This window comes from Carcharhinus amblyrhynchos, chromosome 1 (genome assembly GCF_965287045.1).
Source record: "Carcharhinus amblyrhynchos chromosome 1, sCarAmb.v2.hapA, whole genome shotgun sequence".
Classification (NCBI taxonomy): Eukaryota; Metazoa; Chordata; class Chondrichthyes; order Carcharhiniformes; family Carcharhinidae; genus Carcharhinus; species Carcharhinus amblyrhynchos.
The window spans coordinates 137916227-137943573 of NC_137324.1; the positions used below are offsets into that span (position 1 = coordinate 137916227).

Consider the following 27347-nt stretch of genomic DNA (forward strand, 5'->3'; position numbering starts at 1 on the left):
CAGCACAACTACTAAACAGTTTGTATTACTGTCAGGGTGGCCATGAAAACAACACCTGTTGCACAAGCACTTGAACAAACAGCTGGGTCAACAGTCACTGTGGGAATTTATCAACGTAACATCTATTGCAGGAGATGGCTAGGAGAATTTACTACCGTTCTCTAAAGTTAATTTAAGTGTTTGGAAAGTTGAAATGCACACAAATTATTATTAAAGCTCTTAAGGGAATGGTTTCTGCGTGTGGCTGGGTAATTGAGATAAGCAATCTATGGCAATGTTAAGCTCACTGGCCAAATTAAACATAACAGTGCTAATTTTAGTACGTCATTCCTTACAAAGAATGATGTTAATTCACGAGGAACAGTCAATAGCCAAACATTATATAAAACTCAAAATATGTTGTTAAACAGTAATGACAAAAGAGTAAATTTAAGTAATAGTTTAAAGGCAGACACTATTGGAAGTACTCCAACCAGCCATCCACTGGGAAAAACGACTTGAGTAAACTGCCAAAATACAGGAGCCACTTTTATTCAGCCAATGCAGCACATTATGTTCATCACATTACCCCATAACCCTTATAGTCAGTCAGTGCAATGTGAGGTCCCAGTATAACCTTCCAAGATATTTCAGTTCAAGACCACCCTGCTAGTTTGGGCAATATGAACACAAAACCAAGGTCAGGGAAACCAGTCCCTTGAAATGCTGTAGCAGCCACAATGTGCAAACTAACTCACACGGTCCAAGAAGCTGAATCACTTAATGTCATATGGAAAGATTTGTCAAGTTATTGGACATGATAGTAATACTAACAAAATGTCTAGCTAGCTGCAATCATATTCTGAAATGATGTACATGATAATCGTTCCTTTGGGTTGAAGGAAATTGACTACGTAGACCAGATGAGCTATTTAGTGCCATCTAACAGTGAACCAATAACAACTTGTAAGTAGATAGGATCATTAATGTAGGAAACCATCACTAAGTCAAATAAACAGATAACGACACAAGCAGCCAAAAGCTTAGGACAAAATTCTCCCGTCTTGCCTACTACAGGAATCGTAACGGGCAAGACAAAAAATTCGGCGGACCATTCAAAGGTTGGATGGGAATATGCAGTCTTGGGGCCCTCCAGCCAGAAAATCTGCCTTTAGTCAAAGGGATACGTTTTAAGGGGCATTTAAAGGAGGAAAAAAAGCAGAGAGATTTATGGAAGATATTTGAGAAATAAGGGCCTAGACATTTGAAGGCATAGCCAGAAATAATGGGGAAAGGAAATTGGAGATGCACAAGAAGTTGATTGGAGGAGCACAGAAATCTTGGAGACTTGTAGGGCTAGAAGAAATTTCAGAGAAAGAGTGGGGCAAGCCATGGTTAGATTTGAAAACAAGAATGAGAATTTTAAATCAAGGTGTTGCCAGACAGGGAACCAATGTAGATCTGCAAACATAGTTGTGATGGGTGAATGGGACTTGGTGTGAATGAGGATAAGGCAGTGGAATGGGGGGTTGGTGAGCTCAAGTTTACCCAAGCAGGATTTTGCATTATTGCTCCTTATGAACCAAAAAATGAATCAAAAAATGTCCTTCTTTCACAAGGTTATATTTTGTTCAGATTTCTCCAGATGATAACTATTAAACACTGCTTAAACATTGCTATGGTTTCTTCATTCTTCTGAAAATAAGCGAATGCTGCAATATAACAGCACATGCTATATAGTATTCATTACTTACAACTGACCCATGAGTATCGAAACCACATAAAAACCCTTTTTTGTGTTTAATTCTCTCTCTGTACCATTTTCATTACACTTATTAATGTGTTCAAATAAATTCCTACTGGAGCTACTCTAAATGGAAATGTTAACTGTATTATTTTAAATGAAAGAAAAATTTTACATTTATATATCACTTTTCATGACCATAGGACTTGTCAAGCACTTTATAACCAATGAAATACTACTGAAGTGTAATCACTGTTGTAATGTAAAAAACACAGTAAACAGAATTGTTGAGTGAATGATCTATCTCACTCTCTTCCAGAGGTCCCGAGCATTATACATACTACTCTTCAGGCAATTTGATTCACTCACTGTGAGATCAAGAAGCGGTTTAGCACAAGAAATACAACAAAGGCTATGAGTTCTGATAATATCCTGGCTGTAATGCTGAAGACTTGTGTTCCGGAACTAGCCGTACATCTAACCAAGTTGTTCCAGTCCAGCTACACACCGGCATTTGCCCTACAATGTGGAAAATGTGTGGCATGTCCTGTCCACAAAATGGAGGAAAAATCCAAACTAGCCAGTTACCACCCTATCAGTCCACTCTCAATAATCAGCAAAGTGATGGAAGTGCTATCAAATGATATTTGCCCACTAATAACCTGCCAAACAATGCTCAGTTTGGGTTCTGCCAGGGCCATTCAGCTCCTAACCTTCTGCAGTCATTGTCCAACCATGGACAAAAGAGCTGAACTCAAGAGGTGAGATGAGAGTGACTGCCCTTGACATTAAAACAGCATTTGACTGAGTGTGGTATCAAAGAACCCTAGCAAAACTGGAGTCAATGGGAATCGGGGGAAAACTCACTACAGGTTGGAGGCATACCTAGCACGAAAGAAAATGGTTGCGTTAGAGGTCAGTCATCTCAACCCCTGGACATCACCACAGGAGTTCCTCAAGGTACTGTCCCTAGGTTAGGCACAACCATCTTCAGCTGCTTTATCAATTACATTCTTCCCATTGTAAGGTCAAGCGTGAGGATGTTTGCTGATAATTGCACAATGTGCATTGTTACTTGTGACTCCTCAGACATTGAAGCAGTCCATAGCCATATGCAGCAATATCCAGGCTTGGGCTCGCCAGTGGCAAACAACATTCATAACACACAAATGCCAGGCAATTACCATTGCCAATAATAGAGGATCCAACCATCATCCCTTGACATTCAGTGGCATTACCATGACTGAATCCCCCACTATCAACATACTGAGGATTATCATTGGCCAGAACCTGAACTGGACTAGCCATTTAAATGCTGTATAAGATCAGATCAGAGGCTGGGAATTCTCACACCCTGACTCCCCAGAGTTTATCCATCATCCACAAGGTATGAGTGTGATGGAATATTCCGCACTTGCCTGGATGAATGCATCTTGAAAAACACTCAAGAAGCTTGATGCCACCCAGGACAAAGCAGCCAATTTGATTGGCACTTTACCCACCACCTCCATTATTCACTCCCTCCACCGCTGATTCATAGTGGCAGCAATGTGTATTATCTACAAATGCACTGCAGCAACAAATCAAAGTTCCTCTGACAGCACACCTACCATCTTGAAGTGCCAGGGGAGCAGATGCATAGAAACACCACTATCTCCAGGTTGTCCTCCGAGACATAGGCCATCCTGACTTGGTGTTTCTATGCACCTGCTGCCCTTGCCCTTCAAGGCTGTCATTTCACTGTCACTGGGTCAAAATCCTGGACCTCCCTCCCTAATATCATTGTGGGTGTACCTACACCACATGGACTGCAGCAATTCAGGGAAGTGTCCCACCACTACCTTGTCACAGGCAATTAGGCACGGTGGTAAAATACTGGCCTAGCCAGTCATGTCCATGTCCTGTGAAAAAAATAAAAAAAAAGACTGTCCAGTGCCAAGGTTAAGGACGTCTACTGGGCTAGAGGGGAAGATCCAGTTGTCACGGGCCAAGTGAGCACCAACAACACATACAGGAATAAGAAAGAGGTTCTGTTAAATTTAAAGACAGTTACTTGAAAAGAGACTCAAGTGGCTGAAAAATCTACTCTTGTTCTTATTTATTAGGCTCTTTTGTTCTAAACCACTCCACTGGCTGGTGCAAAGGATCATGGTTGTGGGTGTTGGAGGCTAATTACCTCAGTTCCAGAACATTGGTCCAGAATTCCTCAGGGTAATGTCTTAGGCCAAACCCTCTTCAACTGCTTCATCAGTCACCATCCCTTCATCATAAGGTCAGAGATGGGGACACTCACTGATGATTGCAGAGCTTAGCTTCCCTGCAGCTTCTTCAGTAATAAAGCTGCCTATGCCCCTGTCCAGTAAGACGTGGACAACATTCAGGCTTGTGCTGATAAATAGCAAGTAACATTTGTGCCATACAGATGCCAGGTAATGACCAACCTCAAGCAACATTGCATCGCATTACCATCACTGAATCTGTTACCATCAACATGCTGCAGGGCCATCATTGACCAGAAACTAAACTGGATCAGCCATATAATGCAATGGCTATAAGATCAGATTAGGAACATGGAATTCTGGGATAACCTGGCCAATCCCTTCCCCACCTCCAATCTTGTCTGCCATTTAAAAGGTACAAGTCAGGAGTGTGATGGAATACTCCCCACTTGCTTGGATCAATTCAGCTTCAGAAACTCAAAAACATCCAGGACAAAGCAATCCGCTTGACTGGCAACCCATCCATTACCTTACACATTCACTCCCTTCACCACCATGGCTGTATGTACTATTCACAAGATGCACTGCAGCTACCTGCCACAGTTTCTTGCTACTGGTCTACCTTTGCTTGCTATCAGTCAATCAGCTTCTGGTTTCTCTCCATCAATAACAAATTCTTTTGCAACCATTGTAATTTTGAAAGTTCAATAGAACACAGGATCATCAGAGAAAAGCCACAAGTTGAAAATAAAACTGATACTGATTGTACTCTTAAGTATGTCACATTAGTGACAATCACATCAGGCAGCAAAAAGCAGAACTCAGATGTAGTGAGGTACTGCAAGCTGAGCATGACTGATAGTGAGAATAACAGATCATAGGTTAATAAGCAATTACACAGAAAGAGACAATAATGGAAGAGCAAACAGAAGTAAACTGCGAGTGCAAAAGACATGCTAACATAGCAGCAGAAAAAGGCAATTCAACCCCTTAAGCCTGTTCCACCATTTAGTTAGTTCACTATTGCTCCATATACTAATGGTATTTAATCCATATCTCCTGACATTCTCACCTATCTAAACTTTTTCAATCTCAGTCTTGTAACTTTCAAAAGGCTATTGATGCTATGAAAATGAAAGAGAGAATTCAGATATCTACCATCTTCTGTGTGATGAAGGACTAGGTCTAATTTTAAAGTTTTGTTCTGAATTCCTCCATCAGATGAAAAAGCTTCTGTATTCCTCAACTTTATAAACCCAAGGAATGTCCCCAAGCTTCCTCAGCTTGAGTTCAATCTACCACAGATATATCCATTCACTTAGTCTATCTACACTCCGTTGTAACATCATTCTCCCATATTCACAAACTACAACACCCTAATTAAGTTCCATCTTCAAAGCTAGATGTATCTTTTTGTTCCTTTATCCAAATCACTGTGCAGTGACAAATTCAGGCCCCATTACAGATCATTGGAGAACATCAGTTACCACATTCACCAGAGTATATCCTCTTGTTCTGTTTCTCCAACTCAACTACAAAACCTTTGCATAACAAAGAAAACTGTGTGTGTGTGTGTGTGTGTGTGTCTGTGTGTGTGATTCTGGATTGGATACGACCCAAAAGTGGGGACAGCAAAAGATTGAAGAAGTACTCGCAACCATCTCCAACGAGGAGCACCAAACCAATGATCCATTTCTACCCCTTCTTGACACCCCAAACAGCAATATCAATTCACTCCATGTGATATCAAGACAAAACTGAAGGCAGTGGGCTCTCACAACATCACTGCAGTAGTACTGAAGACTTGAATTCCAGAATTAGCCATGCACCTAGCCAAGCTGTGCCAATACAACTACAAAACTGCCACCTACCTGACAATGTGGAAAATTCCCCAGGTAGGTTCTGTTCCCCAAAAGCCAGACAAATCCAATCTGGCCAATTGCTGCAGTTTACTGTTGATCACCAGCAAAGTGATGGAAGGTGTTGTTGTCAGAGCTATCCACAGTATTAACCTGCTCACCGGTGCTCAGTTTGGGTTCCACTGAGGTCACTCAGCGCCATACCTCATTAACAGTCTTGGTCCAAGCATGGACAAAAGAGCTGAAGTCAAGAGGTAAGGAGAGAATTACTGCCCATGACATCAATTCATTACCATTTCCAACAAGAGAGAATCCAACAACACCACTTTGACAGTCAAAAGCATTACCATTGCTGAATTCCCTACGATCAACAGCCTAGAATTATTAATGACCAGAAACTGAAATGGGCTAGCCATATAAAATTGCGGCTGCAAAAGCAGGTCAGAGGCTGGGAAATCTGTGATGAGTAGCTCACCTCCTGACTACCCAAAGTCTGTCTACTATTTACAAGATGCAAATCAGAGGTATGATGGAATACTCTCCACATGACTGTATGAGCAGCGCTGACAACACTTGACATCATTCAAGACAAAACCATCTGCGTGATGGACTCCCCATCCACCACCTTAAATATTAATTTCCTTCACCACTGATGCACTGTGACATCAATGTGTACCATATACAAGATGTACTGTAGCAACACATCAAGCCTCCTTCACATCAAGCACCTTCCAGTAGTGACTTCTACCACCCAAAAGGGCAAAGGCAGCAGACTCATGGGAACACCACCACCTGCTAGTCCCCCTCCAAGTCACGAGATGTGCTGATTTGGAACTATTCTGTCATTCTTGCTGGGTCAAGATCCTGGAAGTCCAGTTTTAACAGCACTGTGGGGGTCCCTACATCAGGTGGTCTGCAGTGTTTCAAGAAATTCATCATGACCTTGTCAAAGACAATTAGGGATGGGCAATACATGCTGAGATATGCCTCTGAATGGTTGAGGTATGGGTCTGAATTTAGATACAATATCCATAAAGCCACACGTGTGCAGCCGATGACATCCTGCATTATGGGAAAGCCCATTATCTTGGTGAAGCCATGGTCACGCTTTGCCTGCTCCAAAGAATGATGCATATGTAGTCCCCTCTGCTGACATAAAGATCATCAATCACCTCCCTTATACAAATGGCAAATTAGTAGACATTAGAGATATCATTAGAGAGTTCCATCCTGGAAAGATCCTAAGGCAATTAATTTCATGGCTACTATCACTTTCACAACCACTAATAACACCATTTTTGCCCTGCTTTGAAACTGGTCTGCCTCCCAGAGATAGCAGATTTCACTGAATACCTCCTTTGTGAAATGAAAATTTGCACAGACCATTCCTTAGTGAGGTTGAGGTATGAGAAATGCTTTCTGAAGATCCGAGGTAGATAAGCCTTCTATAGAGACCTCTTCTCTACCCCCTCTCTCTGCAAGCAGGACAAAGGGTTTCACCAATTCTGCGCTTCCGGTAAATGTCACCAATTTAAAGCAGCAAAAACACGCAACGCTTCTATAAACTCAAGAAGAGCCAATAGAAAACCTGAAGTAACCTGAAATAATTGATTATTCCTTTAAATGGTGTTGCTGGGCTGGGTAGCTCACTCCTGCTGTGCAATGTTAAGAGAGCACTGGCATGGTGAGATCAGAAATAGCTGTACTGGCACAAAATTAACATTACAGACTGACAAACATCATGATCTGCCTACTTTACAGATTCCAGTCCATGTTCCTAACACCAGTGTTACAACTTCACCAGAATGACACACAGGCATGCACATCATAGACAACATTTTACAACAAAAAATAGCATTTCTGGAGTAAATGTAACAATGGAGTAAAGTTTTGTGACCTATGAAAATTGCCCCACAATCCAATAACTGACAGAAGCTACTTTGTTACTCTTGGCTAGATCTTTTATATTGCATAAATAGAATGTTTCTGTGAGAAAATCCCAAATGGATTTGACAGAATTGGGAATGATTCAGGATATTTAAAGAACGTACAAACCAAGAACAATTTCACTGAACCTGTAAAAATTGACATAAAATACCCCCAAGAAGAACTGGAACTTTTAGATGTCTCCACTGATGATTTTAGCTGATGTTAGTTATTGTGCCCTAAGGGTATGTAAATCACAGGATTTGGGATTACAGCTTTTAACTATCCAATGATTCCTACCAGCTCCAGACTACAATTACTTTTATACCATTCTCCTGCTAGATTTTATGAGACAATTGATGGTGATCATGGTTTTAAATCTATTTTCAGTAGCTTGGTGATGGATACTGACTCAGGGGCTAAGAATCTACAATTAGATAGTGGACATAGGATTTAACAGCATGAAATTTGGGAGTTATTTACTAATGCTAAATCTTTGGGGCTGCAGTTAGTTCTGGGGTCAAGATCCTGATGTCAGGTGCATTTCTGTGTTTTGACCCCTTGTCACCTTGGCACTTGATGTCCAACACTATTTTTAACTAGCATGTCAATTATTGGCCAGGGTGCGCATTCCAGTTAAGGCTGACTCTTGAAGCTGGAGGCCCTTCAGCCCTGAAATATTGGCAACCCAGTGTCAGAGGTGTAAGTTACCAATGTGGGTAGGAGAGATATGGAGGTGCTCACTGAAGTACTTAAAAAAGTTTTTAGCATCATGAAGGCCATAGCTGCCAAGAATCTATGTGGATGATCAATGGCTTCAGCTGTGGCTGGATGGCTATAGCAGGTATAGGGGGAGGTGTTCCCTTGCCGACTAGAATGGTGCTGACTGAAACATCTCTGATTCCTAATGGCCTCTACGTCAGATATACTGCTTCTGTTTCAGTTTTCCAAGCTTACTGGCTGTTTCTGTGAGAAAACACACAAGTAATCCCAAAATGCCTCCCTGCAATCTATCCCCAAGGCAGCATTGTACTTGGATGTCCCAGATAGAGATGCATCCACAATTCCCAATCTTGTATTTTGATCTGGAAAGTATATGGATACTTTACGAATTTCCCTTATTTACCTTTTGCTTTCTTTGATCTGGGGCCCAACTGTAGATGTCTTGTCAATATTAAGATTCAGAGAGGGGTTACCCATTTTAGTGTTTTCACATTTCTAACTCTGATCTTATTAAATAAACACAGGCTGCTTTTTGAGTTGCAATTGTTTTAATTTTTGTTTACCATCCTCGTAACCAGGTTCACCCCCCACCTTATATTTTTTATATTTTCAAATACAAGTTATATTCATAAAACATGCGAATCATGAAATTACACATTCATAACAATATGTAAGAGTGTAAAGAAATGACTACAATGCCTGTTAAGAGAGTCAGTGATTTACATATTTATATTTACAATTCAGTTACAAAACACATTTTATAACACAGGTTCAAATCCTCTAGTCTCTGGATTGGACATATAATTGAAGATGTACCTCTGGACCCTGCGGAAGTCCTGCCATGCAGACCTATATGGATATTGCTCAGGTTTCAACTTACGATGGGCAATTCCCATGCTCCCCAGGACCCTGTGCAAATATTTCCCAACTCTGGGCTAGAGTCAGACGTTCTGTGATACTTAACTGAGTAATTACCCAGAAAATGTTTGACAGGTTGAAATCTAGTCTAACATCTGGGCAACTACACAACTGATAACCCATCAATCAACCCCTCCTGACTACCATTCCAACCATTTGACAGCACATGACCCAACCCAATCATGCCCCTCAATCAATCCAACTACTGTCCAAACCCCAGACTACACTCACTGACCACTCTCCCAACCACTCAATAACATATCTGACACCCAACTACCTTCCCATTTTGACCTGATTATCCTAGACTACCAGATTACACATCCTCCACTAGACCTGACCATCTATCCCAAACATCTAACTACTCCCAGATGCAAATACTCCTCTGGACCATCTGACTACCCATCCCCGAAGCTCTCACAACCACTCAACTGAATCCCCAACCTGGCCTAAGCCATCTCCCCCCAAACCGACACAACTGCCCCCAACCTAACTCCCTTCCAAACACCCGACTAGCCCCTGCCCCAATTGTCCCTTCACTGAACCAGGCTATATCTAGATTTGACCATCCACTCACCCCCTATCTACTTACTAATCTATCCATATATCCACTTACCTCTGATCTTATTATCCTTTGACCTGACATAACTATAACCCAACCTGATTATCCACTCACTCACCTACCAACTACACTTAACAACCTATCCATATACCCACTTACCCTTGACCCAATTATCCCTTGGCCTGACCTTGACTATATCCCGAATTGACTACTCACTTACCTCACATCTGAAAGATATGCTGGCTTTGTACCTGAACAGGCGCTGGAGTGTGGTGACCAGGGGATTTTCATAGTAACTTCGCTGCAATGTTAATGTAAGCCTACATGTGATACTAATAAATAAACTTAAAACTAAATTTACCTATCCATTCACCATTCACCATACCCACTAGCTCATCCCCTACCCACCTCACACCCATTCACTCACTCACCCGTTCACTAACACTCAAACTGGACCTTTAAAACCTACCATACAGCAGCTTGCATCATATAAATAGGGCATGACCTGTCTTCCCCAACTCTACTTCACTCTGAGTTTCCTGCACTGTGCATTTCACTGAAAACCAGGATCAGAAGACCCCAGAAGAAAGGTACAGCTCAGCATCGGAAATTTTTGAGTGCAATGGCAATCTGACGATTACTGCTGCTGCTCAGAAGATCTGGGTCATTGTCTATATCCTGTGCATAGGGCATCATCTTTCTTACTGGCTTTTTTATTGCAGCTAACAGGCTACTCCACATTATTTTTTCATTTGAAGATACTCCATGGAAAGCTATTGAACACAGAGGATTCCACCAATATCACAGTTCTGAGTAGATCTAGCAACCTCCCATCACAATGTAAACAGTATTCTTTTTATTTGATGTATGTTTTCCAGTTTCAGATTATTTAGTTGCCCTTCTTGTGACAATTTTTGACTTGGTGTATTTTGATTGCATCAAGCAGAATACTACAAAGTCATAATGATAGGTGGGACACTGCTGGATGATAAAAGATTGAGTGAAGCTACATGATTGCTACATCAATTGTGCAGCTCAAACATGTTTTCTTTGTTGCACCAATTTCATAAAATGCTCACTGAGAGTATTGTAGCTGAATGTTCAGTCTCTGCTGAATCTAGGCTGCATATAACTGCACAATAATTGAAACTGAAATGTACAATCCTAAAGAGCTGCTGCTCCAGACTAAAAGGCTGTGCCTTGTACTATTTGAACAATTAAAAACAAAATGAAACTTCCAGCAAAGCTTTGGGAATTGTGAAATTTAATGTTTTTTTGCTGCAAAAATGCAGACCAAATACAGCTTATGCATGAAATGAATACAAATAGTTCATCATATTAATCACAACAAAGCAGGATATGTAGTCCTGAGAAACTGGCATTGTTTCTTCACTGGCAACTCCCCCATTCCTATGCTCAGCTGCATATGTGCTTTCCTGGCACACTGAACTAAGGTAATCAATGCCTAGTCTTAGGGTGTCAAATGCTGAAATAGTGACTTTAAAAAGCTGAAATTCTAAATACAAAAATTCAAAGAAATAAATTAGATATGTTATCCACATCTTTTTGCCTCATGGTCATTACTCTGAAAACAGTCTTCTTCAACATCATGGCTGAGACAGTGATACATATGCTTACCACTCAGCTACAAATACTGCATTTTCAAAGTAGGCATTTTGAACTTAACACCAGAAGTACATTAGAATAAGAACATAAGAACTAGGAGCAGGAGTAGGCCATCTGGCCCCTCGCACCTGCTCCTCCTTTCAATAAGATCATGACTGACCTTTCTGCGGACTCAGCTCCACTTACCCACCTGCTCACCATAACCCTTATTTCCTTTACTGCTCAAATATTTATCAATCCTTGCCTTAAAAACATTCAATGAGGTAGCCTCAACTGCTTCACTGGGCAGGGAATCCCACAAATTCACAACCCTTTGTGTGAAGAAGTTCCTCCTCAACCATGTCCTAAATCTGCGTCTCTCACTTTGCGGCTATGTCCCCTAGTTCTAGTTTCACTCCCCAGTGGAAACAACTTCCCTGCTTCTATCAGAATGTGCAATCAGAGGCTGAATCTTCCTCTAGACTTAAGAAAACCTGAGCTATTCACTTTAGAGGCACACCCATAGAGGCACGTGTGTGACTTCACACACCATTTCTGTCTTTTCACATCAGGGTTGTGTTTGTGGTGCATTTTGTGAGCCACGCTGGAGTTTGTATGGAATGTGGAGACTGAGGCAGGCTGGTTAGAAGCCCCGCCTCAGTTCTTCAACACAACATCCCAACTCTTGATATTGTTGCAGGCCCCCTAAACCTCATCCCTCACGTCCCTCACCATCCCCCCCATCCCCCCCCCCCCCCCCCCCCATTTACCAATCCAGCCCATGTGCCCTCAGATCACCCAATCCATCCCAAGCAACCTCTATTCCCCAACCTATCCATTGTGCTCCTTAGACCAAACAAGCCATTCCTTGGGGGAAAAATAAACCTCTCATCATCTAATAATTGATACTAGAAAAATTAATCGATACTAAAAAAAAGCCTTAGTCTATGCAAAGCAAAACCTTGTAATACTTGTAATCCTATTAGTTTTTGTCAACAAGCCAGAAACCACAAAGGGACAATTTTTTATTACATCTTCCTGGAACTGTTATTTATTCTCAGATGAATGGGATACCTACTGTGTTGAAATCTATTCGCACTTGAAACTCAGCCAAACATTGATAATGGGCACAGATGTCTAAACAATGGTTTATTCTCTGAGTAGGAAACAGTAGAACATGCTCATTCAAATTTCAAAGCAGAGTGCGTGTCAGTCAATGTAAAGAAGCAGATAGTTTTGTTTTATGCGTCAAAACTATCTTTTAAATTATCAGCCAGAGCCATTTAAATCACTGTGGAAAAGATGACAGCACAGACTGATAGGGTATTTTCTAATGCTTTTCACTGCATTATGATGCTTTCTCCATTAGAAAAGCATTGTAATGAATGTGAATTCAAATACACAAGGTTGGTCAATGTAACAGTGAACTCACCTTTAAAGTCATAATGTGGATATGCCAGCGTTGGACTGGGGTAAACACAGTAAAAAGTCTGACAACACCAGGTTTAAGTCCAACTGATTTATTTGATAGTAAACTCACTAGCTTTCGGAGATTCCATTCACCTGACGAAGGGACTAACCCTGAAAGCTAGTGAGTGTACTATCAAATAAATCGGTTGGACTTAAACCTGGTGTTGTCAGACTTTTTACTGTGTTTACCCCAATCCAACGCTGGCATATTCCATGGAGATTCCATTCACCTGACGAAGGGACTAACCCCGAAAGCTAGTGAGTGTACTATCAAATAAATCGGTTGGACTTAAACCTGGTGTTGTCAAACTTTTTACTGTGCTCACCTTTAAAGGACAGACCTATGATGAATCACTGCATTAAAAATACATCCATATTACAGTTCAGTACCTAATAGTGACATCTTATGGTATGAAACATATTTTACTTCCTTTCCACAATATTCCAGACTCCTTAGCAGGTGATCCATTTTCTTTAAAAAAACTCTCAAATGTGGTGTACTTCTAATGGGCTTCTAAAAAACCCTGCATCACCAGATGAAAGTAGCATGCCGGAGGAGATTTTAATGGGGAACCTAACCTTAGTTGTGGTGGGTGTGCATTTTGCTCACTAAGCATTCTAAACCTGCAAAAAGGTCAGAGGAAAATGGCATGGGGTCAGAATGCAAAGGAAAATTGGATTTCCTCTAAAAGAAACTGAATGTGGCTATTCACACACAGAAGGGCCTCCTCACCCAGATGAAAATTCAGCTTCTATGCTTATTAAAATTTTTCAAGTTAACCGCTTAAGTCACTAACATCAAGGTACAAGTCTAACACCAATGAAAGTTATGTCTTATGTTGGTAGTGTTAGTGAAAAAGTGAGATCACAACCAACCCCCATGAGCATTCCAATGATCTCAAAATAGTGTCAAAGATGGAAATAGGTACTAATCAACAACAATCAACAAAAAAATTAAGTTCTGAGAATAAACTTAGTCAGTTCAAGCAGAAACTTGCATAACATTTTAAACTACTCAACACGGGAGACAGGATCTCCTTAGGTTGTTGAACATCCATCAGATTATACCTTCTGGGGTAAATGCCCAAAATAACTTGGTATCTGGATTGCTATTTTCCATGATATAAGTCAGTAAAAGTTATTGGCAATCTGATATCTCAGTGATTTTATGGATTCATAAAAGTAACCAGTGAAACTCACATTCAGTTTTGCTTTAATGACTGCTGAAGGAAGCACATTCAATTGTAATGTTGTAAAGCATAGTTTGAACAGCAGTGCTACCAGAGACTCGTCTTAATCCTCCTTGAAGCTTCTGCGCTTACGTGATTTAAATGGAGATGCATAACGGTCCTTTTTTTAAGATTTAGAAGTATTTTTCAATCATCAAAAGCTTGTTTTACAGATACGAGGTTTTACTACTTTGTGTCAGGTGCAATGATGTCTGCTTTACATGTTTAGTGGTAAACAAAATCCAGGGGGTTGGGCAGGGGTGGCGATTCTCCAATCCCGCCATTTGGTTTGGTAGTGCACCAGGCCAGGAGACTCTAGGGTGAACTGTGACGAGAATGCAGAGACTCTTCAGCATGATCTGGACAGGTTGGGTGAGTGGGCAAATCAATGGCAGATTAGGTATAATTTGGATAAATGTGAGGTTTTCACTTTGGAATCAAAAACAAGAAGGCGGATTACTACCTGAATGGCTGTAAATTGGGAGAGGGGAGTGTGCAGCGGGATCTGGGTATACTTGTACACCAGTCAATAAAGGTAAACATACAGGTGCAGCAGACGGTAAAGAAGGCAAATGGTATGTTGGCCTTCATTGCAAGAGGTTTCAAGTACAGGAGCAGGGATGTGTTGTTGCAATTATACAGGGCCTCAATGAGGCCACTCTCAGAATATTGTGTTCAGTAGTGATCTCAGGCGTCTCCGGCAGCTGGATTTCAGGCACCATCAGATTTGCACCAGAAATCAGCATGGAGTTGCATACATTACCTAAATGCACATTATAATCTATTTTAAATATCATGAATGGGTCTGAGACTGAAATCTCTGGGCCCCCTAGCTCCCCGCTACCTGCACCAGGAGTGATTCACTCCAGTGGGGTTTAGTATGGCTGCCCCGCTTGCAGTTTTGGTTTCCTTTTCTGAGGAAGGATGTTCTTGCTCTTGAGGGAGTGCAGCGAAGGTTTACCAGGCTGATTCCAGGGATGGCTGGACTGATGTATGAGGAGAGATTGACGAGATTAGGATTGTTTTTGCTGGAGTTCAGATGAATGAAGGGGATTTCATTGAGACTTATAACAGTCTAACAGGACTAGACAGGGTAGGTGCAGGGAGGATGTTCCCGATGGTGGGGGAGTCCAGAACCAGGAGTCACAGTCTGAGAATTTGAGGTAGACCATTTAAGACAGAGGTGAGGAGACATTTCTTCACCCAAAGAGTGGTGAGCCTGTGGAATTCATTACCACAGAAAGTAGTTGATGCCAAGAAAGTGAATGTATTCAAGGGGTGGCTAGATATAACACTTGGGGCAAATGGGATCAAAGGTTATAGGGAAAAAGCAGGATTAGGTATTCAGTTGGACGATCAGCCATGATTGTGATGAATAGTGGAGCAGGCTTGAAGGGCCAAATGGCCTTCTCCTGCTCTCTATGTTTCTATGTTTCGCAGGCTCCCCACTGAGTGCCACAGCCTCCGTGCATCTCTGGCAGCCGGATTTCCGGCACCGTCAGCTCCGCACCAGAAATTGGCACGAAGCTGCATACATTTCGTAAATGCACATTACAATCTATTTTCAGAATCATTAATAAGCCCGAGACTGAAATCTCTCAGTCCGCTAGTCTCTCTCCCCCCTCCCCTGCCAGGAATAGTTCACACCAGCAGGGCAATCGAAGCCTCCCAGGGGATCGGTGTGATGCCCCCTTGGCATTGCCAGCCTTGCACTGCCATCCTGGGCCCCGGCACTGCCCAAAGGACGCTTTGACACTGCCCTCTGGACATAGGGAAATGCCAAGGCAAAGGGGTGAGGCCTCTGGGGATGATCAGGAGAGATGGGGGGTCCCATTGCCATCCTGTACTTTGGGCTGAGCGACAGAGGGAGGGAGGCCAGCGATTGGGGCTGGCCAGCAATCGGGAGGCTGGTAGACAGGCACCACTGTGTATGCCAATCTCAACGCCGATCTTGACGCTGACAGATCAGTACATGCCCACTCAGTGCTATGCTGCCGGCCTCTCCAGTGTGAATAGGCCCCACCCATTGAATTCAACAGAATTTAAGCTAGTGCACTCTGCAGTGCCCAGAGTGTTGGAGATACATTTTGAAACTCCCATTGAAAAAAACATGATTTACTCCAGCTTTACTTGAATTTGACACTTTTTTTGGGGAAAATCGTCCCCCCAGATGTAAGATGATCTTTTTACCCTCGTGACTGAACAGCTTGATGGTGCTGTCTGCATTGTTTATACTCATTGTTTATATTGACTGCCAAGAAGATACACTGACAACTATCATGTGATGCATAAACCGAATACAATCTGTGTTCCATGAACACAAGCTGGAGCTGTACCTTTTTGGGTCAATCAGTTTGTAGAGTTTCCCACTGTGCGCTTGTGTCACACTCTTACTGCTTGCCAAAATGTAGACTTCACCTGTAAACACCAAATTGGAAAGTTTTCAAACATTGCCCAAGCAGTCTAAATATTTTTTATTTATTAATGCGTTGTCTATAAGCATTAAGAAAATATTACAGTTATCGAGGTTCTTTGCCCTCAAAAGTCAACTTACCTTTCTGTAAACCAAAATGTCAAATCAGCTTTTAGAAGTTAACATATTTGGTAATATCTTTTAAATGTCTGTATCTTAAACATATGAACCCCTCAAGCCTGCACCACCACTATAGGGAATCTTGGATGAATGGTGACCAGATTCCACATAGTTGCCTTCTTTCCATATTCCTTAATACCATTGGATAACAAAAAACTATTAATCTCAAACTTAAATTTTGCAAATAACCTAACTTTAATTTCTGTTTTTAGAGAGCCCAAACTATGTGTAAATTTAGTGGGCCACTGGGAGCAGAAATTATAGCAGGTGGGGTGACTCGATGAAGTGGGAGTCAAAATTTTGGCTTCCTGACGGCAGGTTGAATTTAAGGGATCAAGTTGGGAGATGGGATTTTATGGCCTCGCTTGTCCGAAACAGTAAAATCCCGCCCAAGGGCAATGGACCTTTCATTATTCATCCCTTGCCCACTCCGATTTCTGTGTCGAGCAGGGTAGTAAAAATCTATGTTTCAGCAGCAGGTTGGAATTCTCGACACCCAATAGCGGGAGTGTATTTTCCTTATATCAGAACTTCTTTAAATTAAGTCAGGCCTTCAATAAGTCAGCGGTGGACAGGAAACTCATGGCACCTGATATACGATTGGTTAAAAGGTTTCATGTGCCAGGCAAGATAGTTCTTTCGGATCATAGGTGAGTGAATATGAAGGTAACAGGCAAATATCAAGTTAATGTTGACAGACTGGATTGTCAGTAGCAGCAAGGGTGAAGCATGGAAAAGAGGGGAAATAATGAGGTGCGGTGATGAGGAATGGTGCTACCATGGATTGATTGAATAGCAAAGAGGGGAAGGGAGAGGGGAGAAGGGGCAAATGGGGAGAGGAAGATGGGGTGTGGGAGAGGATGGGAAGAGGGGAGAGGGAAGGGGGATAGGGGAGAGGGGGAGGCAAGTGGGAGGGGCAGGCAAGGGGAAGGCAAGGGGAGACAGTACAAGGGGAGGGGGGAGAGGAGAGGGGGAAGGGAGAGGGTGTGGGGAGAGAGGAGAAGGGGAGGGGAGGGGGGAAGGGAGAAGGGGAGGGGAGGGGAGAAGGGGAAGGGAGAGGGGGAGGGAGAAGGGGAGGAGAGAGGGGGAGGGGGGATGGGGTATGGGGGAAGGGGAGGGGAAGAGGGAGGGGGAGAGGGAGGGAGGGGAGGGAGGGTGGAGAGAGGCAAGGAGTAGTGGGAGGGGAGAGGGGCAGGGGAGGGAAGGGGGTGGGGGAAAGGCAGGGAGAGAAGGGGAGAAGGGGGGAGGGGGGAAAGGGGAGAGGAAAAGGGGGGAGGAGGGAGGGGAGAAGGAGAGAGGAGGGGGAGATGGGGAGGGAGCAGAGGGGGAGATGGGGTTGTGGGGGGGCACAGGGAGGGGGAACGGGAACATGGGAGGGGGGACGGGGAGATGGAGTGGAAGGGGGAGGTAGAGGGAGGGAGGGGGAGGGGGCGGACAGGGAAGAGGAAAGGGGAATGGGAAGGATGATGGGGGAGGGGAAAGGGAAGTGGGAGGGATAGGGTGAGGGTGAGGGGGGTGGGGGGAGTGTGGAGGGGGAAGGGGGTGGAAGAGGGGCGGGGGAAGGGGGAGGTGGCAGGGTAAGGGGAGGGGGTGGAGGTAGGGGTAGGGGAAGGGATAGGGGTGGGGGGGAGGGAGGGGAGGAATGGGAGGGAGGGAGAAAGGGGGAGGGGGAGGGAGAGGGAGGGGGCAGGAAGGGGGAGGGGTGGAAGGGGGAGTTTGGGGGAGCAGGAGATGTGGGGAGGAAGGGGCAGGGGGAGGGAAGAGAGGGGGAGGGGAAAGTGGGGGGCAAAGGGGAGAGGAGAGCAAGGGGGAAGCAAGAGGGAGGGGGAAGCAAAGGGGAATGGGGAGGTCAAGGAAGGGGGAGGGGAGGAAAAGGATGGCAGAGAGGCAGGGAAAGGAGAGGGGGCCGCGGAAGGGGGAGGGAGGTGGAGTGGGAGAAAGCGGGGGGGAGGAGGGAGGGGAGAGGGTTGAGGAGAGAGAGAGGAGGCAGGGGGGGGGGAGAGGAGGAAGAGGGAGGGGAGAGGAGGAAGAGAGAGGGGGAGGGAGAGAAGGGAGGGGAGGGAGAGGAGAGGAGCAGGGGGAGCGAGGCCGTGGGGAGGCGAGGCGGGGGGAGAGATGGAGGGGAGGGGGGAGAGGTACAGAGGGGAGAGGGGCATAGAGGGAAAGGGGCAGAGGAGGAGAGGGGCAGAGAGGGACAGGGACAGAGGGGAAGCGGACAAGGTGAAAGGGGAGAGGGGGAGGTGGGCAGGAGGAGGGGGAAGGCTGGCGGCAAGGGGGTGGGGGGATGGTGAGGTGGGGAGAAGGGGGGTGTAGGGGGAAGGGGGGTAGACAGAAGGAGGTAGCGGGAAGGGAGTAGGGGGAAGGGGAGGGGCTGGGGGAAGGGGGCGTGGAGGGGAGAGGGTGGGGGAGGAGAGAAAAGTGGGAAGGAGAGGGGGAGGGGACAGAGAGGGAGGGGGAATGGGGAGGGAGGAGGAGTGGGGGGAGGGAGGGGGAGAGGGCTGAGGAGAGGTGAGAGGAGGAGGAGAGAGGGATGGGGAGAGGGAAAGAAGGGAGAGGAGAGAGGCAAATGGGCAGAAGAGGAGAGGGGCAGAGAGGGAGAGGGACAGAGGAGCAGGGAGGAGAGGGGGAGAAGTTCAGAGGAAGGAGCAGAAGGGGAAGAGGGAGGGGGAGATGGGTGGGAGGAGGGAAGGGGGTGGGGAAGGGTGGTCGGGGGAAGGGGTGTGAGGGGAACAGGGGTGGCAGCAAGGGGGTGGGGGGAAGGTGAGGTGGGAAGAAGGGGGTAGGGGGTAGGGGGAAGGGGGTTGAGGGATGGTGGTAGCAGGAAGGGTGTAGGGGGAAGGGGAGGGGTGGGGGAAGGGAGGGGGAGGGGAGAGGGTAGGAGAGGGGGAGAGGAAAGTGGGAAGGAGAGGGGAAGGGAGGGAGGGAGAGGGAATGGGGAGGAGGAGAGTGGGAGAGAGGAGGAAGGGGAGGGGGGAGAGGGCCGAGGAGAGGAGGGGGAGAGGTGAGAAAGGAGGGGGGAGGGGTGGGAGAGGGGAGGGGCAGAGAGGGAGAGGGGCAGGGGGGAATAGGGGGAGGGAGGGAGAGAGGGAAGGGGGAGAGGTACAGAGGGGAGAGGGGCAGAGAGGGAAATGGGCAGAGGAGAGGGACAGAAAGACAGGGAGGAGATGGGGAGGGTCGGGGGGTGGACAAGGGGGAAGGGGACAGGGAGGTAGGTGGGAGGAGGGAACGGGGTGGGGGAAGGGGAGTGGGGGAAGGGGAGTGGGGGAAGGGGAGTCGGGGAAGGGGAGTCGGGGAAGGGGGAGTCGGGGAAGGGGGGAGTCGGGGGAAGGGGATGAGGGAACAGGAGTGGCAGGAAGGGGTGGGGGAAGGTGAGGGAGGAAAAGGGGGATAGGTGGAAGCGGGGTGGAGGGAAGGGGGAAGAGGGAAGGGGAGGGGTTGGGGAAAGGGGAGGGGGAGGGGAGAGTGTAGGAGAGGGGGAGAGGAAAGTGGGAACAAGGGGGGAAGGGGGAAAGAGAGGGAGGGGGAATGAGGAGGGAGGATAGGAGGGAGAGGGAAGGAAGAGGGAGAGGGAGGGATGAGGAGGGAAAGGAAAGGGGAGGGAAGGGGGTGGGGGAACAGTGGAGAAGGGGAGAGGGGGAGAGGAAAGGTGGAGAGGAGGGGGGTGGGGAGAAGAGGTGGTGGGGAGAGGAGGAGGTGTGGATAGAGCAAGGGGAAGGTGGAGCAAGGAGGAGGGGCAGAGGTTGAATGAAGGCGGAAGGGCAGAGGGAGGGGGAAGGGCAGAGAGAAGGGAAGGGGAGGGAGGGGTAGGGAGGGAGAGGGGAAGGGAGGGGAGGGGGATGGAGGTGGAGGGAGGGAGAGGTGGAGGAAGGAGGAAGAGGTGGAGGAGGGAGAGGAAGGGGGAGGAGGGGAGGAAGGGGGAGGGGGGAGGAAGGGAAGAAGGGTAGAAGGATAGGGAAGTATTATGGTGAATAGAAGGCAAAGCAACAGATTACAAGTGGGGAGAAAGTTTCGACTACATGGAAAATTACAGAAAAGTTTAAAAGGAAGAAGAATTCAGGAGATGTTATTAATAAAGGTGTTAGGATTCAAAAAGTAGAAAAAGTAACATACAGGAATTTTACCCTGATGCTCATAGCACTCGAAACAAGGTAAATAAGCTGATGGCACAAATCATCATGAATGAGTATGATTTAGTGGTCATTACAGAGACATGGTTGCAAGGTGGTCATGACTGGGAGTTAAATATCCAGGGGTATCAGACTATTCAGAAGGACAGACAGGAAGGTATAGTTCTGATATTAAAGAATGACATCAAAGCAGTAGTGAGAGATCATATAGATTCTACTGAGAAAAACGTTGAATCCATTTGGGTGGAAATTAGAAATTGTAAGGAGGAAAAAGTCACTGATAGGGATAGTCTGTATGCTGCCAAATAATAACATCACGGTGGAGCGAACAATAAACAAGGAAATAACTGATGCATGTTAAAATGTTACGGCAATTATCACGGGGGACTTTAATCTACATGCCGATTGGTCAGTCAAGACAGTCTTGAGGAGTTCATAGAATGTATCCCCAATAGTTTCCTCGACCTCTATGTAATGGAACGTTCGAGGGAGCAAGCTATCGTAGGTCTGGTCCTGTGGAATGAGATGGGAATAATTAATGATCTCACAGTTAGGGATCCTCTTGGAAGAAGCGATCACAGTATGGTTGAATTTAAAACACAGGTGGAGTGTGAGAAGGTAAAATAAAATACCAGTGTCTTGTGCTTAAACAAAGGAGGCTACAATGGGATGAAGGAGGAGTTGGCCAAGACAGACTGGGAACAAAAATTTTATGGTGGAACAATTGAAGAACGGTGGAGGACTTTCAAAGCTATTTTTCACAGTGCTTAGCAAAAGTATATACCAGTGATAAGGAAGGACTGGAGAAAAAGGGATAATCAGCCATGGATATCTGAGGAAATAAAGGAGTATATCAAATTGAAACAAAATGCATACAAAGTGGCAAAGATTAGTGGAAAACTAGAGGACTGGGAAATCTTTAAAGGTCAATAGAAAGCCATGAAGAAAGCTACAAAGAAAAGTTAGATTGAGAGTAAACTAGCTCAGGATATAAAAACAGAAAGCAAAAGTTTCTACAAATGTATAAAAAGAAAAAGAGTGATTAAGGTAAACATTGGTCCTTTAGAGGATGAAAAGGGGGATTTAGTAATGGGAAATGACTGAGGCGTTGGACAGGTATTTTGCGCCGGTCTTCACAGTGTAAGACACAAATAACATGCCAAAAACTGATGACAAGGAGGCTATGGCAGGTAAGGACCTAGAAATGATCTTTATCACTAAAGATGCAGTGTTAGATAGGTAATGGGGCTAAAGGTAAACAAGCCTTCTGGCCCTGATGGAATGTATCCCAGGGTACTAAAAGAAATGGTGGGGGAAATAGCAAATGCACTCATGGTAATTTACCAAAATTCACTGGAGTCTGGGGTAGTTCCAGCAGATTGGAAAACAGCAAATGTGATGCCACTGTTTAAAAAGGAGGTAGACAAAAAGCGTGTTACCAAACGCTGGTTTGCTTAACTTCTCTCATGGGGAAAATGCTTGAATCTATCATGAAGGAAGAAATTGCAAGACATCTGGATAGAAACTGTCCCATTGGGAAGAACAGTAAAAAGTCTGACAACACCAGGTTTTAGTCCAACTGATTTATTTGATAGTAAGAGGCCAGAACTCTCCATTCACCTGACGAAGAGGGAGTCCCCTCGAAAGCTTGTGAATTTACTATCAAATAAATTGGTTGGACTAAAACCTGGTGTTGTCAGACTTTTTACTGTGGTTACCCCAGTCCAACGCCGGCACATCCACACCATTGGGAACACACAGGATGAGTTCATGAAAGGTAGGTCATGTTTAATTAATTTAGTGGAATTCTTTGAGGACAAGCGCGGTAGACAATGGGGAACTGGTGGATTTTCAAAAGGCATTCGACAAGGTGCTGCACAAAAGCTGCATGAGATAAAGGTGCACGGTGTTATGGGTAATGTATTAGCCTGGATAGAGGATTAGTTAACTAACAGAAAGCAAAGAGTGGGATAAATGGGTGTTTTTCTGGTTGGCAATCAGTGACTAGTGGTGTGCCTCAGGGACTGCAATTGTTTAAAATTTTCACAGATGATTTACAGCTGGGGACCAAGTGTAGTGTGTCAAAGTTCGCAGATGACACCAAGATGAGTAGTAGAGAATTCCAGAAAATACAACCCTAGTTGGTGTAATGTCGCCACCTAAATTAACCCAGGTATAATTACTTGATATTAAAATCTGCTTCCAGACTGCTTGCTTTAGAGACACTTTAATTTGTTTTGACTTATTTTATGTAAAATGTTACGACATATAAACTCCTGGGGAAGAGCAGAATGTAATTAGGTATATAAGATAAGAGCTATAAGAAGGTTCTACAAGGAGGAAAAGAGCAAAATGGTAAGAAAAGTACTATTAGATACCACTCATTATTAAATGTTCTGACGTCTATTGTCAGAAAATCCTGTAATCTGGTATCATTATGTGAATGTTAATTCTTAGAAATAAAACATTGCATGCCCATAGGTATTGTGTGAGGTCACTGTTCTAAAGAATACCACATTCTCAGCTCCTTGAATAGGAGTAACCTGTGGAATCACAACACAGTGACCAATTATTTTCAGCAGATACAGATGCAATGATTCACCACCTCATAAAATTTTTAAAAACCTGCCAAGCTGACAAGCTCCATTAATATTTGATCTTGTTCCAGAATAGATATACTTGCGTTAATGTCTCTCTGTACTTTGGACAATATGTGGAATTTAATGAAGGCTCCAAAAATACAATGAACTCAATCCATGTTGATATGCTTGCAATGCATAAACAAAGTGCACTGCAGGAATCATCATGTCACAGATCGGGACATGATTTTCAGCTCAAGCCTCTTAGATTAGCTGGTTTGTTACAGGTTGGAGCTTTTGAATAACTGAGGCAGTCTCCTCAGTCTCCACTTGGGAATCCAAGAGGGGCCATGGAGAATGGTTACAATAGTATCTGTGACCTCCAAATGTTTAGCATAGTTGGGAGTCATGGTGTTAGTTGAAATGATTCTTTTTTGACATACAGCATATATCTTGCGACACTCTGGCTTTCATTTTTAAATCACCCCCTTGACCAGTCTCGGCTTCATCCAAAGAATGCACGTGTGTTGTCTTCAGTAATGCTCAATAAGTGATAGAAATTGTATCATTTGACACATATTTGCCATTTATGGGGGATTAAAATGTCATCCCACACTTCGGTGGATGTTTTCTACATCATCTCTCATTTTTGGCTGCTGGTGATATAGATAGCGAGGCAAACAGGGAGCAGCACCTGACAACATCTACTGCAAATGTAATATTTTCTTCATCACTTTAATTGTGCTGCAGTTCACTAGTATCAAGGACCGTTCAGCTTTCCAATGTTTATCTAAGAGCACCTTAAATGATCTTCTTTAGTTGGCACTGCCAAGAGAATGATATTCCCTCCCAGATCACAACAACGCATCAGGGTCTCTGATCATTTATTAATTGTGGGCTTGTACACTATGGATCTGTTTGACTAAAAGATGTGGGGAGCGATTTTCCCAGCCCGTTTCACTGCTCAAGCAGTGCAGTGGGCCAGGAGGCATCAGCAGGGGCCATTTCATGGGTTTCCCATTGGGCATCATGTCCTCCGCAAGTCTCCCAGACTACGATTTGCAGCGTAACCAACTCCACACCGGGGTTGGGACTGTTGGAGGGATTGGGATATCAAGGCTGACCAGGTGGGGGGTCGGGGAGATCTGGGCTGACTGGAGAGGTTCGGAGGCCAGCGATCAGGTGGTGGAGGAGTCAGTAGGACAGCGATGGAGGAGGTTGCGGGGCTGGCCAGCAATCTGGAGGCTGGCAATGCGGGGCCACTGTGCATGCACTAATCTCCGTGCTGACAGATTGGCACATGCGCAGTGGCTCGCTCAGCACTATGTTGCCGGCCTCTTGGGTGGGAATAGGCTTGGCCCACAGATTTCTAGAGTGAATCACACTGAGGTTAGCAGGATTTACTCCCACTTTTCTGCAAATAGAGCACCTAGAATTTTTTTTCGGAGAATCCTGGCCCTGATTACTGTGCATAACATAAAAAGATCAAACTTAGTTTCAATCCTTCATTTGATGCCTGTTATCTTCAAGCTAAGTTGATCCCAAAGTGACTTTGCTCATCTTCCTCCCTCTATCCCTGCAACTATAATTTGCATTCATATAGCTTCTAGCTCCTTGAACATAGTAAAACATCTCAAAGTATGTCACAGGAGCATTATCAGACAAAATTTGACAATACACAACATAAGATCCAGTTCAAAGATATGTAGGTCAGGTGGGTTGGCCATGCTAAATTGCTCCTTACGTTAGATACATTAGATACATTAGGCATGGGAAAGGCGTGTGGTGTTATGGGGATAGGGCAGGGGAGAGGGCCTGGGTAAGATACACTGTCACAGAGTTGGTGCAGACCTGATGGACTGAATGGCCTTTGTAGGGATTCTATGATAAGCTAATATTAGTACAGGAGACCAAAAGCTTGGGCAGAGATGCAAGTTTTAAGAAGCGTCTTAAAGGAGGAGAGAGCAATGGAGAGGATTGGGGGGGAGGGTGAATTCTAGAGTGTAGAGACAAGGCAGCTGAAGACATAGCCACCAGTGGTGGAGCAAGTAAGATCATGAATGCTCAAGAGGCCAGAAATGGAGAAGTGCAGAGATATTAGAAGGTTGTAAGGCTGGAGGAGATAGAGATAGCACCAATTGAGACCATGGAGGAATTTGAAAACAAGAATGAAAATTTCAAAATTGCAGCATTGCTGGACAAGGAACCAATATAGGCCAGCGAGCACAGAAATAATGAGTGAACATGGATTGGGGCACGTTTGGATAGGGAGAACAGATAGTCATTTATTAGCTTCATGTATTAAATAAGTTACACTCTTAAGATAATTTCCTTGGAACTCCAGCACTACTTTTCAAATCTGAAGTAAAATTATAGGGGACTTAAGTGTATATTATATAAAGCATGCTACATTGCAGGAAGTAAATTTACAAAGTTGCAATTTAATGATTGAGTTCACAATATATCATAAATCATTTGAGCTATTATTTATCTGAACCTCTTGGTGCCTTAGGTGCTGGATTTTCAATAATAATTCAGAACTTCACAAGATACCAGCTTTTTGATGGTGAATTGTAGTAGATTTGATTATTTTTCATATAATGTGCAACAATTACAAAAACAAATTAATTTGTCCTGATTTATAATTGAGAAATTCTGTTTATCCGATTAAATCTGTCTTTGGTAAATATGAACAGATACTCTTATAGCAACAATCATTGCAAACATTTGGTTGATTACCTAATTCATCTTCTCCAAATCCCAAAACCATTCCTGAGATATGACCGCTAAGAGAATTTTTGCAGGTGGTGCTAGTGCCAAAGCACAAGGCTCGTTCTTGCCACAGTTTGTTCAAAGGGTTTTGTTGAAGACTCATCAGTTGCCTGAAATTATGCAGAAAATTGATCATTATCGCTACATTACGCAAATATTTTGATCTAAAGCTGCTCCCAATCATAACTAGGTTCTCTGAAATAAGTATGTGGGATTTTCTGAAATGTCTCATAACATTTAAGATATTCAAATTAAATTACTTACTGGCACCAGGGATTTTGAGTTTTGCTAAAACACTACTGCAGTAAAACAACATTAGTTAGGTAATAAAATTTTAATCGCAGCAATGATTACAATGTTAATATCTACATTAACTGGACACAATAAGAAGTCTCACAACACGAGGTTAAAGTCCAATAGGTTTATTTGGAATTGCAGGCTTTAGGAGCTCTGCTCCTTCACCTGATGAAGGAGCACTCCACTATAAGCACGTGACTCCAAATAAACCTGTTGGACTTTAACCTAGTGTTGAGAGACTTCTTATTGTGCCCACCCCAGTCCAATACCGGCATCTCCACATCATACATTAATTGGAGGAATCCAAATTCCTGTCCATTCCAAAAATCTCATGAGAACAAGGAAAACATGAACCATACATAAGAATCCCAATTACAGAATCACTGTAAGTTGGGTAGCACAATGCAAATTAATCTTTGAACTGGCATTTACTTTATATGTCATCTGTTTCAGCTATGACTTCAGTTATAATTCTAAATATAATGCAAATACAAGATATCATCCCCTGAAGTTCAAATCATGAAGTGCATTGCCATCGTAGTCCAAAAATGTGTTGAAAACTGTACCTTTAATTACAAGAGTAAACACAATAAATTGGATCCGATGCATTTAGTTATATCTTACAACTGGTGTACTGCAACACTTAAGGCTATTACAATCTGTTTTGACTAACTGCCAACTGCATCAGAACATGGTCGCAAAGATTGCTGATGATTTTGATGGAGAGGCTTCTGAGGGACAAGATTTA

General features: G+C 44.1%; 1 protein-coding gene across 2 annotated transcripts in view; it reads right to left on the minus strand.

Moving 5' to 3' along the window:
- Positions 1 to 27347, minus strand: part of hhip (hedgehog interacting protein) — a 170525-nt gene that overhangs the window by 40174 nt on the left and 103004 nt on the right. For both annotated transcript variants that reach the window (XM_080199641.1, XM_080199632.1), the window contains exons 10-11: positions 26270 to 26412; positions 16568 to 16649 (exon numbers count right to left, since the gene is read on the minus strand). In XM_080199641.1, the coding sequence (XP_080055767.1) occupies positions 16568 to 16649; positions 26270 to 26412 (225 nt within the window). The remainder of the gene's footprint in view (positions 1 to 16567; positions 16650 to 26269; positions 26413 to 27347) is intronic.